The 15,629-nt window shown below is 41.1% G+C and overlaps 2 protein-coding genes across 6 annotated transcripts; one reads left to right on the plus strand and one right to left on the minus strand.

Annotated features, from left to right (window-relative positions):
- Nucleotides 1–158: 158 nt before the first annotated feature.
- Nucleotides 159–8,847, minus strand: setd7 (SET domain containing 7, histone lysine methyltransferase). 4 transcript variants are annotated; one of them, XM_058397647.1, is made up of 8 exons: nt 8,581–8,844; nt 7,088–7,217; nt 5,155–5,356; nt 4,876–5,065; nt 4,189–4,270; nt 2,981–3,116; nt 2,291–2,448; nt 159–1,096 (listed from the first exon to the last, which is right to left on the minus strand). In XM_058397647.1, the coding sequence occupies exons 1-8, from the start codon at nt 8,618–8,620 to the stop codon at nt 898–900; spliced, it is 1,137 nt and encodes a 378-aa protein (XP_058253630.1). In that variant the 5' UTR covers nt 8,621–8,844; the 3' UTR covers nt 159–897. The 4 variants fall into 4 exon arrangements, 2 of the variants coding, with proteins under 2 accessions (XP_058253630.1, XP_058253631.1); XM_058397648.1 differs by having other exon boundaries at nt 2,999–3,116; nt 8,581–8,832; XR_009205349.1 differs by lacking the exons at nt 159–1,096; nt 4,189–4,270 and having other exon boundaries at nt 2,309–2,448; nt 8,581–8,847.
- Nucleotides 8,848–10,635: 1,788 nt separating this feature from the next.
- On the plus strand, nt 10,636–13,941 carry scocb (short coiled-coil protein b). Of its 2 annotated transcripts, none has more exons than XM_058397130.1 (4): nt 10,636–10,734; nt 11,336–11,405; nt 12,065–12,163; nt 13,142–13,941. In XM_058397130.1, exons 2-4 carry the CDS (start codon nt 11,387–11,389, stop codon nt 13,282–13,284), a joined length of 261 nt encoding a protein of 86 aa, XP_058253113.1. In that variant the 5' UTR covers nt 10,636–10,734; nt 11,336–11,386; the 3' UTR covers nt 13,285–13,941. The 2 variants fall into 2 exon arrangements, with proteins under 2 accessions (XP_058253113.1, XP_058253114.1); XM_058397131.1 differs by having other exon boundaries at nt 10,642–10,734; nt 12,083–12,163.
- Nucleotides 13,942–15,629: the final 1,688 nt, after the last annotated feature.

Here is a 15,629-nt window from a genome sequence, read left to right on the forward strand (position 1 = left end):
AGAGATCAGCTTCTGAAATATGTTTTAAATCCACGTCATCTGTCGACCTCTATAAACATAATTATATTAATCATTCTACTGGCTGATTGGATAACTGCATGAATAAGGATTTGTACAGCTGAAAGATTTATATTACTATGAAAGAAAAACAACGATGGTCATGTTTTAATGTTTTATTGATAAATCCTGTATTAGAGATACTGCATATCAAAGACCTGAATTCATTTCTTATTGTGATCTGCTACTCATTCTGCTCTCTCTCTTTCTCTCAGTCTCTCTCACACACACACAAACATAACACGCTTTCACACTTTTCCTTTCGCTGATTGAAAGCAAAGGCATAAATGAAACATCAGATACAGTGCAGTTCTAATACTGTTCTTTGAAACGTAAGTAGAATCTAGTGTTGCGGTTAAACTCTCGAGTGCAAGTGGACTGAAGCTAAAGAGACGATGCTTGTAATTGTAATAACTGCACTGAGCATACAAGAGTATGAAAAACTGCGATAGCTATGGGAGTTTTTTTTAACCACGTGCTTGTAGAGGTTAGCGTGGCAGCAAAGAACACCTGCTGGGTTCGGTAAGTGCATAGTTCTCACTTCAGAGGAGTCATGGAGCGAATTCACATCATGCTGTGCTTCAGTCACTCTTCACATTACAGCGTTCATGATACAGGTGTTGAGATCTGTACACATCGTAGCACCTTCGTAAAACATGTAACGAGATCCTGCGAAAGACAAGCGCTTTGCCTCTGATCCAAAGAGTAGAATACAGAGAGCAGGTTTAGGAGAAAGTATTAAAGACACAGTTGCTTAGCTAAGAGCAGGGCAGTAAAAGAGGCAGGTTTAGGTGTTGCTTGGCATGATGCAAAAAGGGTTTTTTGTTTTTTGGAAGAGGGTTAAGAGTCCTTAGCTCTTGTTTCAGCTTCTCGTTCCTGAAACTCGCGCAGCTCTTGTTTGTACCAGTCAGGAGCCTCTGGACCTGATTTCCCAGAAGGTTCATGGTCGTAACCGTAAGCGACTGTGAGCTCCTCGTCTTTCTGAACCGCTCGGATTGTTCGGATGCACTTTATCGGCCCGAAGCGAGGGTGAACAAACCTAAGAAACGACAAAAGAGAGAGAAGGTGAGTATATACTTATAGCGCTACATTGCCAAAAGTTTTGGGACATCTGCCTTTACATGCACATGAATGTAATATGGAGTTGGCCCGCCCCTTTGCAGCTATAACAGCTTCATCTCTACTGGGAAGGCTTTCCACAAGGTTTAGGAGTGTGTTTATGGGAATTTTTGTCCATTCCAATAGGCACTGATGTTGGCCTGGCTCACAGTCTCCGCTCTAATTTGTGCTCTATTCACTAAAAATCCAAAACTAAGGTTTGTTCTATTTAGACTTGTAGTCTATTTCTCTTCATATAAATGCTTGTAAGGTCCAAAATTGAAAGATCTTTATAAAATTCACGGTAACAAACGACTCATGCACTCACGAGACTGTACAATATACACGCATAATACAGGAGCACACTTTTTTTGAATACTGCGACTGATTGGAAACCAGTATGTTTGTTTAACAGGACAATCGGGACATGGATTTGTGTAAATGGAAATGGGATAAAGAGAGAACGTGTCTGTGGGCAGCTAACAAGCTAATTAGATAAAGTGCTGCAGTTCCAGCATGGTAACCAGAATCCTTATTCAGACTCGGGGACGCATTGTTTTGCTATACAATAGGCCATATGGCCGGTGACACGTCCAGCTGAGGAACAGAGTGGCATCTGATGGATCAGTAACGCTTCCCATCAGGAGTCTGTCAGTAAAATATCCAACATTACCCTAAGGAACATTTATCAGAATTGCATGGATGCTGGTCCTATAAAATATAAACTGCTGCGAGGATTGCTAAGTCTACAAATCTGAGTGATCTGAAATAATTTTGCCTGGTTATTAAGGTGCAACACTTTGCATTCCCTATGTTAGATCATCATCAAAACAGTATGCTAATGATGGAAAAAAAGATCAATCTGTATCAGTTCATTTCCCTTAATAAAGACAGACCTCGTACACTGATGTCTTGCCTGAAACCTGTAAAGCTAAGTAGCTTCAGGGAATTTTTTCCCCCTATGATCTTGATTGTGCCCTGGGGGATGCAATCATTTGCACACAACTTTGCTACCCGAATCTGGGTCACGGCACCATTTCAACAAGGTATTAGGATATTAATGGTTGTGTCAGAGTTCCAAACAAACATTTTTTGAGTCTTAAGAATATGAAGCTTAAGACATTTTTATGCTCACGGGTCGTATTTGCAGTTGGGGGTGAATGAGTGATTGGCTTTGTGCCCAAGTGATGCACAGTAATTCTCTGTATGGTTAAAGGGCTCAGGAACATCAATCACGGTCTCCTCATCCAACGAAATGGTGTTCCCATTCATGGACCAATCACGGGCGTCCACCTGGAGACACAAAACGTACGATAAACACGATTACGTTACTGCTTCTCCTCAGTGGGTCAATGTGTGTTGAGAAAATGTATATTTAAAGGAGCGGTTTGTCATTTTTTTTAGAGACCGTCTGCTGCCTTCAAGGTGAACCACAATGACAATATAAACCATCCCTAACCCACCCCATGACCACACCCACACTCTGTGGAGTGGAGGTGCAGTTCATGAATGGAGTGCAGATCATTTCTGGGCCAGAAAAGTGTAAATCTGAGAAATTTCCTAAATTCCAGATCCAGTCAAACTCAACATTCCAACGATTTTTCAAAAGATATCTTAATTTTACCACAATAATTGGATTTTTGCTTTTTGAGACATATAAATTTTGTAAATTTAAGCTTTTAAAAATGACAAACTGCTTCTTTAAACTTTGGAAAAAACATGCATTAGTTTCTGCAAGTTTTAATTACAGACCCACACTCATGGATGCTTATATTTATATATTATAATCATATTTTCTGTGTCAAATCTCCAGGTCGTGACGCACAATCATACAGGAACACACCTCCGAGTGTGTGATGCGCACTCCATTGTAAAAGGCCATGATTGTGTCGGCATCTGCGTCGATTTTAGCGAACAGGCCTTCTCCTGCTCCAGAGATCAGCGACTGTCCCACATACACACTGTCATAAACACACACAGGAGTAGGTTTAATCCATGGTGTACTTGTGTGACGCATCATAATCAGCATTAGATTATCAGCTGAGATGATGAAAATGTATTGCAGTATTTACTTTTTAATGTAGAATAAATTGCCAATACGGTTATAATATATTCATATGGATTCTGTCCATTTCAATCTAGTGGCTAAGAACCCGGTTGGCTCATTAGAACAATGCGGACGTTGCTGACTGGACCATTAATCACATTAAAACCATGGCCGATTGTTTTCCCGGAGCCATGTAGTTAAAGTCTGTACAGGGCACAACTGATAGCAAAGGCAACCGTAGCTTTTATCCAGGAAATAAAGAGACAAATCATTTGCCATACAGCGGTTTGCTTGAATGATACACTATGTAGTGGAACGTAGAAACATTTCTGTAATGTGTTTGGAGTATATTTCACAAAACAACTTATATAGATGATTAAATCAACAGATAGAGTATATCTATTATGCTGTTATCTTTTGCTTATACTGAAGCTCCAGTGAGCTCATTAGAGTCATTTGCGATTCTCATGAATCATTAGCTAATTTAAGAGTGATACACCAATCAGGCATAACATTATGACCACCCGCCTAATATTGAGTTGGTCCCCCTTTTTTTCTGCCAAAACAGCCCTGATCCGTCGAGCCATGGACTCCACTAGATCCCTGAAAGGTGTGCTGTGGTATCTTGCACCAGAATGTTAGCAGCAGATACTTACAGGAATTAAAGGATTTACAGGACGTAAAGGATACTTTTGATAGATACTGAACCCACAAGAGCTGCAGTTTTGGAGATGCTCTGATCCAGTGGTCTAGCCATCACAATTTGGCCCTTCGTCAAACTCGCTCAAATCCTTACACTTGCCCATTTTTCCTGCTTCTAACACATCAACTTTGAGGACAAAATGTTCACTTGCTGCCTAATATATCCCACCCACTAACAGGTGCCATGATGAGGAGATCATCAGTGTTATTCACTTCACCTGTCATAATGTTTTGCCTGATCAGTGTGGTTGAACCTGAATTAAATGACTCTGGATTATACCAACCGTTGACTCTCATAGGGGTCGAGCAGTGTTTTGTGAGAAGCGATACAGGAGGAAGTGGATTTGTCATAGGAGTAAACAGGACCTGAGAGGGACGAAGAGAAAAGATCTTATCAGTGCTGTAAACATCTGCCTTTGTTCAGCATCAGTGTGAATTATAGTTGTTTTTGCATTAGGTGAGTAGTAATATTCCAGTCGTTTGTTGTTTTTACAGTCGTTATGTTATTCCAGCGGTAAAGAAAAGACCCGAAGCCAACAATCAAGCTCACGAAAGAGTAACACTAAGAGGACAAAAACTAAATATAACCACATCTGAAGGTGTCTCTGAAATGCTGTTTTAGACACAGTACATTATTAAACATTATAAAAAAATACATCTGCTACAAAAATAAATGACCGGTTGCTGTTTCCGGTGGTTAAGGTTTCCTGATGAATAATCTGATATCACAGCATAATAGAGTTTGATGGTGTAAGAGGTGATATATGATTCCAAATATCTGTGACGGCGTCCTATAGGAGCCTGACGGTGACCTCATGTGAGATAATAGTCATTTAATGGAACTAATGGACGTCTGTGCTTTTTGAAAATGGCAGACCAGGTAAATATTCCATTAGGATGGAGATTCGATTTGTGGATTCAGTGTTTTCAAGCTGAAATGTGAGAGCTGAAGGGAGTGCGGTGTTACTGACTGTCGGGCTGAACGGTGAAGTGAGGTCTGCCGTTCTCCTGATCCGTCAGCATGGCCAGTCGGGCCTCAATCAGCTCCCCGTCCACGAAGCTCCCGTACAGAGCCGTGTGTCCGTCGGGGTAAACGTAAGCCACTGCTTTGCCCGTCATCTCGCCATCCTCGTTGACTTCGCCCACCACGCAGCCTCGGTCCTACACACGACAAGCTTCTGGTTATGGACCGATCATACCTGCATCTAACACCGCCTTTTCTATAACGCAGAAGAAGAAAAACAAATTACCGGGTAGTAAATCCAGCAGATGCCACAGCGCATGTTGTCCCTGTACTGGCCTTTGAAGATCAGACGTCCTTCCGGGTCAAACTCCTGCGCAGGGCCGTTGAGTTCTCCGTCCATGTAGGTGCCGTGCAGCACTCCGCCGTCCTCGTAAGTGTACACACCCTGTCCCTGAAGTGCATCGTCCACATAGAAGCCCTCTAGAGTGCTGCACAGGAACAAAAACAAAAAAGAAAGAAGAAAAGATTTTTATAGAAAAGTTCCAAAAAAAAAAAATAAAAAATCAAACATGTTTATACACTACATTGCCAAAAGTTTTGGGACACCTCTCCTAATTGAATTCAGGTGTTGTTTTGCAGTGCTTTGTGCACTGGTGTGCAGTCATGCTGGAACAGGAAGGGGTCATCCCCAAACTGTTCCCACAAAGTTGGGAGCATGAAATTGTCCAAAATGTTTTGGTGTATGAAGCTGAAGCATTAAGAGTTCCTTTCACTGGAACTAAGGGGCCGAGCCCAACCCCTGAAAAACAACACCTGAATCCAATGATTTGGAGGGGTGTCCCAAAACTTTTGGCAACATCATGTATATCAAACCTATTTCTGCTTTCTGAGATGACGTGCTTGTTCATAAGCGTCTAAAATCCACTAAAATTCCGTGTAAGGTTATCCAAAACACACGTCTCACGCTGAATGTCCTGACTCATTTTATATCAGACTCGCAGCAAAAAAATTTGTCTGAAAATGTCTGAACTCCAGAATGCCAGTGTACTGGTTAAAGTGGTTATCACTCATCACTCATCATATAACCACAAAGTGGTTATCACTATCACTCATCATATAACCACAACTGCTTGCGTAAATCATCCCAAAACATATAGTGTGTCTCGATAACGCTATAACGTTGTAATAAGACCATAATAACACAGATCTATATAATGATTTAAATTGCTATTCCTTCTACAAGAGTCTGATCCTTACGTTATGTTACTTGATCGATTTATGATGAATATGTGATAATATGTAATTATACGTTTTTTTTTTAATAATACTAAATTGACAAATAGGAATCCCCAGACTCCATCCATTTTCTATACCAGCTTTAATCCTAATTAGGATCATGGGGATCTGCTGGAGCCTATCCCAGCACACACTGGGAGAAAGGCAGGGGTACACCCTGGACAGGTCATCCCCAGCCTCCTTTCTTCCTATTTTCTAGTTATTACAGATATTTTAAAATAATTCTGCATTCACTTTGAACACATCGTTGACAATACGGCGCACGGCAGTTAGGCTTTACGATATAAATCTCAGTCAAATGTATATTGACTTCATCCTATAGCTTCTGCTTTGCCCAAGCTTCCAGGAGTCAATGAATTATTCAGCAATGGATGCGTTGTTGAAATATATATGAGGAGAAATGTGGAGAAATGTAGAACATCTAGCCAAATTTGTGGAAATCTCAGCCATCTCTGTAAAGATGGCTTTGGAGGGATTCTTGTCCTGAAGTATGAAAGCAGTTAGTTGTGTATCAGGAGGAAATGTGGCATATTTTATGTTGTATTTTCTTATAACTAGTGTGTGTATCATCAGAAATCAAGAAGGCTTGGTAAGTTATTATATGAAGATGTTACTAAAAAGTATATGACTTTGCGAGACAGAGCACAGGTTATCAACCTGCTGGTAAAGAATGATGACGGGTTTTTAGCCAGACTAGCAGTATATATTACATATGACTCAGACCGAGCCAATTACAGCTCCACTGTCTGTGTGAGTGTGTATGTATGCGTACGTGTCTATGTAAGACTCTGACTCATCTGAAATATGAGTCATGGTCATGTCTGAGAAGCTCTTGCTTGTGTAAGTGTCCAAAATAACACGGTGCTGTAAATCATCAGTAAGTGATGTTTAACACCCGAGTTTTGCCTTGAACGGTCTCGCACCTGCCGTCGAAAAAGAAGAATTTGCCCTTTCCGTTCTTTTCTCCGTGGACAAAATGGCCTTCGAAGCGGTCACTGGAAGAGTAGGTGACGGTACAGAAGCCATGGGGGAGCTCGTCGTCGTCTAGTGGGCCTGTGGACTCACGACACGGTCAGTCAGCACAGAGAACTCACACACCACCCCCACACAAGACGAGCTAGAGATCTAAAAATTGCACTGTTTGGACTGAAAGAGTGGAATTATTCAGTGTCTCGATGTCTGCTTCACATATATCAGTGATAGAAAGTGTTAATAGTGGCCAAGGGTCTGTCCTGAGTTCAAATTCTACACTGGACAATGAGCCACGATTGGACCCTTGAGAATTACTTAGGAATCAACAGGAACAGGTCCCTCAGTTACATTTTTTTTTACTTTAATCCTGACAAGAAGACACTCCATCAGCAGTCATTCTAAGTATTAAAGGAACTATTCGCAATTTTTAGAGCACCTCTGCTGCCCGTGGGTCAGTTTTATTCCTCTTACACTACAACAATTATCCAAGACGTATAGTCTACAAGTTACACTTACAGATTCATCTCATTGTAATGTTGTGTAATGTCCAGGAGACAAGTTATTTCCTGTTATCACTTACATTATAGCAGCTATAAACAGCTGTTCCCTCACCAGCATCTTTTTTAGTCTGTCTTAAAAGTTAATAAGACAAAAAAACACAACATCATATTACCGAGAAAAACCTTAAAGCACAAACCGCTCGGTTTTTCCCATCCAGAAGACCTACTGACCGTTACATAGCACTGACACTGGAGACTCCTTCCATTAAATGTTATAAATAATACAGAAACCTTCACCACATCAACTTGACCAATTATAGATTTTTGAGGTTTAGGTTATGCAGATAGCGCAAATCCATGCCCATGCGAATGAGTTGTTGCTATAGAAACGATGAGGTATCGAAAGGACTATGTTAATATAAACATGGAATTTGAATTAAATGATGGTATTTTTAACAGATATGTGGTATTAAGTTGGAATAAACACACGGCACCATAGTATTTTGTTTACAAGGCTTCAAAAGGAAGGGAATTATGACGTCACAACATTGCAAATACAAACGAGATCAAACGAAATCACTGCATAGAGAAGACCTTTGAAAAGTAAAGACCAATTTAAAAGCAACTAAAGTCACGATTTTAAAACAAGCTAAACCTCTGAATGAGATAAATGGTGAATAGATAGATAGATAGATAGATAGATAGATAGATAGATAGATAGATAGATAGATAGATAGATAGATAGATAGATCTGTTACAAGATACAACACACCCATGTGAGTCTAGAAAAAAGTGTTAGTTGTAGTAGTGCAATGTGAGAATGTTATCGTCTGTAATAAACAGGCACTGGTATAAAAAGTTGCACCGACGCCCTGACATGGGCAAAACAAATCGCGTGAACTTACACCCGCGCAGCGTGTCGTGCACGAGGATGATAACGTTACCTTCTACAACCTCCTCCACATTGTCGTCGTCGCTGTCCATCTTTTATCGAAACAGTTTCTCGACAAGTTTATTTATTTATTTATTTTTTAAAGAGCTTTTGTTCTTCACTGGACCGCGGCACGCGCCCGAACTGAGCTGCTAACCCGTTTGTCACGGCGTGCACGCGCACTTTTACTTCCCAGCCGCCATGTCAAGTGTCATTCCGGTACTTACGCAAGTACACTACAGAAAGTCCCCGGATGTGTAGTCAACTTCGGCGCACGCGAGCACACAGAGCCCCCTCGCGCTCTGAGGCAAACTGCTGCCGCGTGCTGAAATCACTCGGCTCGTGCTGACAGGAAGCCGGCATACATGACGATCATCACGTCATATACATACCTAATCTGGCTGAGTAATGACATCGATTTTGATGTCATTTTGAAGTCAACTACACCCCCCCCCCCCCACACACACACATATACATGCTCAAAATGCTTAAAAATCTTCATACACACTATATTTCCAAAAGTTTTGGGACACCCCTCCAAATCATTGAATTCAGGTGTTGTTTTTCAGGGCTTGGGCTCCGCCCCTTAGTTCCAGTGAAAGGAACTCTTAATGCTTCAGCTTCATACCAAGACATTTTGAACAATTTCATGCTCCCAACTTTGTGGGAACAGTTTGGGGATGACCCCTTCCTGTTAAAACATAGCCACACACCAGTGCACAAAGCAAGGTCCATAAAGACATGGATGAGTGAGTTTGGTGTGGAGGAACTTCACAGAGTTCTGACCTCAACCTGATAGAACACCTTTGGGATGAATTAGAGCGGAGACTGTGACTTCATTATAACAAGTATTCAGAAAAGAGGGAGGCCAAAGAGGAGGTTTATGGATGTAATAAATGAAGATATGAAGCTAGTGGGTGCAAGTGTTGAGGATGCAGAAGATAGGGATAAGTGGAGAGAGATGATTCGCTGTGGCCACCCCTGAAGGGAAAAGCCGAAAGAAGAAGGAAAAGATGACAAGCTGTGCTTAAAGTTTTTTTCTTAGCAACTTCCAGAAAGAGAAAATAAAGAATCTGTTGATGAATAGTCTTTAAAGCTACTTTAACTTAAGTTAAGGAACTAACTTGACCTTAACTAGGCTGTTTCCTATGCATTAAAACTAGCTAGAAATTGCTAAAAGTATGACAAGATATTCTTATTATTTTGGTGAACACTTTATGTGGGAAACAACTGTTTATAGCTGTTATAGCGTAAGTGATAACAGGAACTAACTTGCATGTTGGGTGCAGACATTCAACAGCATTAAACAGAAGTGTAAACAGCTAAAAGTAAGACTAAAAGTCTTCTTCTTCTTTCGGCTTTTCCTTCAGGGGTGGCCACAGCGAATCATCTCTCTCCACCTATCCCCATCTTCTGCATCCTTTTCTTTGCCTCCTGCCTGGCAGCTCCATGTCCAACATTCTCCTACCAATATACTCACTCTCCCTCCTCTGGACATGTCCAAACCATCTTAATCTGTCCTCCCTAACTTTGTCCCCCAAACGTCCAACATGAGCTGTCCCTCTGATGTACTCGTTCCTAATCCTGTCCAACCGTGTCACTCCCAAAGAGAACCTCAACATCTTCAGCTCTGCTACCTCCAGCTCTGACTCCTGTCTCTTCCTCAGTGACACTGTCTCTAAACCATACAGCATGGCCGGTCTCACCACTGTCTTGTACACCTTCCCCTTGATTCTCGCTGATATTTTTCTATCACAAAAGTATGACTAAAAGTATTGTTCTTTAACAAAATACAAACGTTAATGAACGACAGTTTGCTCAGGTATAAGAGGAATAAAACACTTGGGGAAACACTTTTGGCATGTCCCAAAGTGTTTATTGCTAACAAATGTTAAAACTGTTATCCTTAACAGTTTTAATTTTTTTTTAGCAATATTACTATTTACCTTTTAGGATAAATGTATAATTATACCAAAGCTTGATTATTTATTGTATAATATAACTTTAAAAAGTGAAAAATGTTAACGTACTGTATGTCAGTATGGCGTTAAGGGAGGGATTTTATATGTATGTTTATTAAGCAACTGGCAACCTGGTTACAGGCTTGTACAGCATCCTCAACCTCTGATCAGAGATCCTCTGATCCATTTGAATCTCTTTGAATTTGGTAAGTATGCATTTAGGGTATTTTTTTATCACATTGATCATAATGATTAAGATTTTAAATCTATTGGTTTTTTTTTATTGCATATTTTAGCGATAAAACCTCCTCACGCGCTGTTTTTCAGGGCGTCTGTTTACGTCATTCTGCTATGAGCTAGCTAGTTAGCGATTAGCTGGATGCAAAGTATTCGAAGGATAGCGTATGGACTTTATTTTTCCTCATTTATTATCATTATATCAGTTTAATCCTAAAAACAGTCGCTTTTTGGAAGCATTTTCAACGTATTTTGTTTTGGCTGCGAGTGAATAAAAATAGATTATTTTTGCCTCAATATTTGTTTGCCGTGAAATCCCGCCTCCTGCGCTACGATTGGTTGGCCTTTCACAAGCTGTCTTCTTATTGGACCCTAAGCTGTCAAATCATTCGAGTAGCCAATCCCAGCGCAAGAAATCTCGCCGTTATAAAACAAGCAAGTCCATGGAGTCATGTTTCACTATATTGCATCCCTCGTTCTAATATGATCTTAAATATCCATATCTTAACAAACTGATTATTGACTTTATTAATTAATTATGTTCTAATGAATCTTTTGGTTAATTTTCAGTGCACGTGAGCCGCAGCCCTGCATCCCAAAAAGGAAGACGATTATTTCACCATGAACGCTGATGTGGATGGTAAACAAGTCACTAATCATAGAATAATACTATAAGTACACTATATTGCCAAGAGTTTTGGGACACCCCTCCAAATAGAGTGGAGACTGTAAGACCTTCTCAACCAACATCAGTGCCTGACCTCACAAATGCACTTCTAGTGGAATGGTCAGAAATTCCCCATAAACACACTAAACCTTGTGGAAAGCCTTCCCAGAAGAGTTGAAGCTGTTATAGCTGCAAAGGGTGGGACAACTCCATATTACACTCATGTACATGTAAAGGCAGACGTCCCAGTTTTGGCCTGGCTCGCAGTCTCCACTCTAATTCATACTCCACACCAAACTCACTCATCCATGTCTTTATGGACCTTGCTTTGTGCACTGGTGTGCAGTCATGTTTGGACAGGAAGGGGTCATCCCCAAACTGCTCCCACAAAGCATGAAATTGTTGAAAATGTCTCGGTATGAAGCTGAAGCATTAAGAGTTCCTTTCACTGGAACTAAGGGTCCAAACCCAACCCCTGAAAAAAAACACCTGAATTCAGTGATTTGGAGGGGTGTCCCAAAACATTTGGCAATATAGTGTATGTTGTGGAACATTAATTAAACACATGATAATGAGGCGGGGATGTTCATGAGTATTTCTCTGGAAATCACATATGGGGTGTCGATTCTCAGAGATGCTGTGTGTTGCAGGTGATCTGGAAAATCAGGTGGAGTTGGAGGAGAAGACGAGGCTCATAAACCAGGTGCTGGAGCTACAGAACACTCTCGAGGGTAAGACATCATTGGTTTCATACGACATCTCGCAGTCTTGATTGGTCAAGCTAAAGGCCAATTCTAGTATAAATCTAAGTTTAGAATGATGTTAAAAATATATTTTTCAGAATCTTCCCTGTTGCTTTTATACACTATATTGCCAAAAGTTTTGGGACATCTGCCTTTACATGCGCATGAATGTAATATGAAGTCGCCCGCCCTTTGTAGCTGTAACAGCTTTAACTCTTCTGGGAAGGCTTTCCACAAGGTTTAGAAGTGTGTTTATGGGAAATTTTGACCATTCCTGTAGAAGCACATTTGTGAGGTCAGGCACTGATATTGGATAAGAAGGTCTGTCTAGCAGTCTCCACTCTACTTCATCCCAAAGGTTAAGGTCAGGACTCTGTGCAGGCCAGTCAAGTTCCTGTACCCAAAACTCACTCAGCCATGTCTTTATGGACCTTGCTTTGTGCACTGGTGTGGGGTCATGTTGGAACAGGAAGGGGTCATCCCCAAACTGTTCCCACAAAGTTGGGAGCATGAAATTGTCTTGGTATGAAGCTGAAACATTAAGAGTTCCTTTCACTGGAACTAAGGGGCCGAGCCCAACCCCTGAAAAACAACACCTGAATTCAATGATTTGGCGGGGTGTCCCAAAACTTTTGGCAATATAGTGTATCAATCAGTGTTTGATCAGAAATTGCACACACCATGGCCAAAAGTTTGTGGACATAACCCCTTTGAACATGTTTGGGATGAATTGGGATGCCTCAGGCCTCCTCACCTTATCATTAGTGCCTAAATTATGCGCTCATGTCTAAATAAACACAAACACTAAATGCGCCAAAATCTTGCCCAGAAGAGTGGAGCTTATTATAACAGCAAAGTGGAATAAATCTGGATTGGCATGTTCAAAGCAGGTGTGAACAAACATCTGGCCATATATAATTGTGATACAATCGTCTGATTTTAAGCACGTCTCGTTGTGTTCATCAGATCTGTCGGCACGAGTGGACGCCGTGAAAGAGGAAAACCTCAAGCTCAAATCCGAGAACCAAGTCCTGGGTCAGTACATCGAGAACCTCATGTCTGCCTCCAGCGTCTTTCAGACCACCGACTCCAAAAGCAAACGGAAATAAGGGAGGATTCCTGATCTCTCCACAGGCATCTAGCGTCCGTTAACTGTAACGCCATGACGTCCCGGTTTAACTTTATTAACTCTTTAAATTTATCCACTGTTACGTGTTACGTTTACGACGCTGCTCTTAATGTCACACGACTAGAAATATCCCAGTAATACATTCTGTGACAGTAGGATTATTATTGAAGATGTTGGATATATTTTATTTTCATTTCTGTTTTATATTGTCTTCAGTTTTTCGCCTTATGTTAGGGCAGGGTATTAAAACATTCAGTGCTAAATAGTTCCATTTATTTATCAATGGCATTAATTTATGTTTTATTTTGTTAGTGTCTCATGTTCTTTTTTTTTTATATAGCTATTTAAGTGTTTTTTCTCCTCTGTAACACAGCAGTGATGAATGTGCCTGTGAAACTGCTGTGTGCCACCACGTGTTTTAGGTAACCTGATAATTTAGGTGAGTTATTCAGGTGAATCTGTTCAGGGAAAATTCAACCTTTCTGATCTCCTGGTGCTTTTCACTAAGGAGTTTTAACAGGCCTCCATTCCAGCTGTGTACACACACACACACATATGTGTTTAACATTTGTGTAATGGCATTTAACCATCGTTTGGACTGATTAGTGCCTGTTTTAATAAATATGTTTTCATTTGATATCTGGTGATCATTAATTCATTAAGTGTACAGTAAATATGGATTCTATTTCTCAATCACCTACACATAAAAACACTTTTATACACATTCTTATTATCCTTGGGGTCAATTTGACCCTATTCAGTGTTTAAGGTCTCTAAATATACACTTTACTGCCAAAAATTTTGGGACGTCTGCCGTTACATGCACATGAATGTAATATAGAGTTGTCCCGCCCTTTTCAGCTATAACAGCTTCAACTCTTCGAGGTTTAGGAGTGTGTTTATAGGAATTTTTGACCATTCCTATAGAAGCGCATTTGTGAGGTCAGGCACTGATGTTGGACAAGAAGGACTTGCAGTCTCCACTCTAATTCATCCCAAAGGTGTTCTATCAGGTTGAGGTCAGGACTCTGTGAAGTTCCTCCACACCAAACTCACTCATCCATGTCTTTATGGACCTTCCTTTGTGCACTGGTGTGCAGTCATGTTGGAACAGGAAGGGGTCATCCCCAAACTGTTCCCACAAAGTTGGGAGCATGGAATTGTCCAAAATGTCTTGGTATGAAGCATTAAGAGTTCCTTTCACTGGAACTAAGGGGCCGAGCCCAACCCCATCTTTACACTTGGCAGTCAGGCAAGTACTGTTCTCCTGGCAACCGCCAAACCCAGATTCGTCCATCTGATTGCCAGACAGAGAAGCGTGATTGGTCACTCCAGAGAACACGTCTCCACAGCTCTAAGGTCCACTGCATTCGACGCTTTGCATTGCACTTGGTGATGTAAGGCTTGGCTGCTCAGCCATGAAAACCCATTTCATGAAGCTGTCTACCCACTGTTTTTGAGCTAATCTGAAAGCCACACAAGGTTTGGAGGTCTATAGCTATTGACTCTGCAGAAAGTTGGTGACACTCTGCACACTGTGTCCCTCAGCATGCGCTGACCACGCTCTGTGGCCTACCACTTCATCTCTGAGTTGCTGTTGTTCACAACTGCTTCCACTTTGTTTTAACACCACTAACAGTTGACCGTGGAATATTTAATAGAGAAGAAGTTTCACAAATGGACTTCTTGCACAAGTGGCAACCTATCACTGTACCACGCTTGAATTCATTGAGCTCCTGAGAGCGACCCATTCTTTCACAAATGTTTGTAGAAGCAGTCTGCATGCCTAGGGGTTTGATTTTATACACCTGAGGCCATGGAACGGATCGGAACACTTCAATTCAATAATTTGGAGAGGTGTCCCAAAACTTATGGAAATATAGTGTATGTTTGATACTTTTTTTTTTTGCATCATATTTAATGACCGCAAGGACAAACCGTTTGCAAATTTGAGGATAACAGGAGGGATAAATATTTCATATACACCGATCAGCCACAACATTATGAAGAGTGACAGGTGAAATGAATAAGACTGATGATCTCATCATGTTAGTTGGTGGGATATATTAGAGGCAGCAAGTGAACATTTTGTCCTCAAAGTTGATGTTAGAAGCAGGAAAAATGGACAAGCGTAAGGATTTGAGCGAGTTTGATGAAGGGCCAAATTGTGATGACTAGACCACTGGATCAGAGCATCTCCAAAACTGCAGCTCTTGTGGGGTGTTCCCGGTCTGCAGTGGTCACGATCTATCAAAAGTGGTCCAAGGAAGGAACAGTGGTGAAGCGGTGACAGGGTCATGGACGGTAAAGACTCACTGGGGAGCG

The sequence above is a fragment of the Hemibagrus wyckioides genome, linkage group LG08 (genome assembly GCF_019097595.1).
Source record: "Hemibagrus wyckioides isolate EC202008001 linkage group LG08, SWU_Hwy_1.0, whole genome shotgun sequence".
In the NCBI taxonomy this organism is placed as follows: Eukaryota; Metazoa; Chordata; class Actinopteri; order Siluriformes; family Bagridae; genus Hemibagrus; species Hemibagrus wyckioides.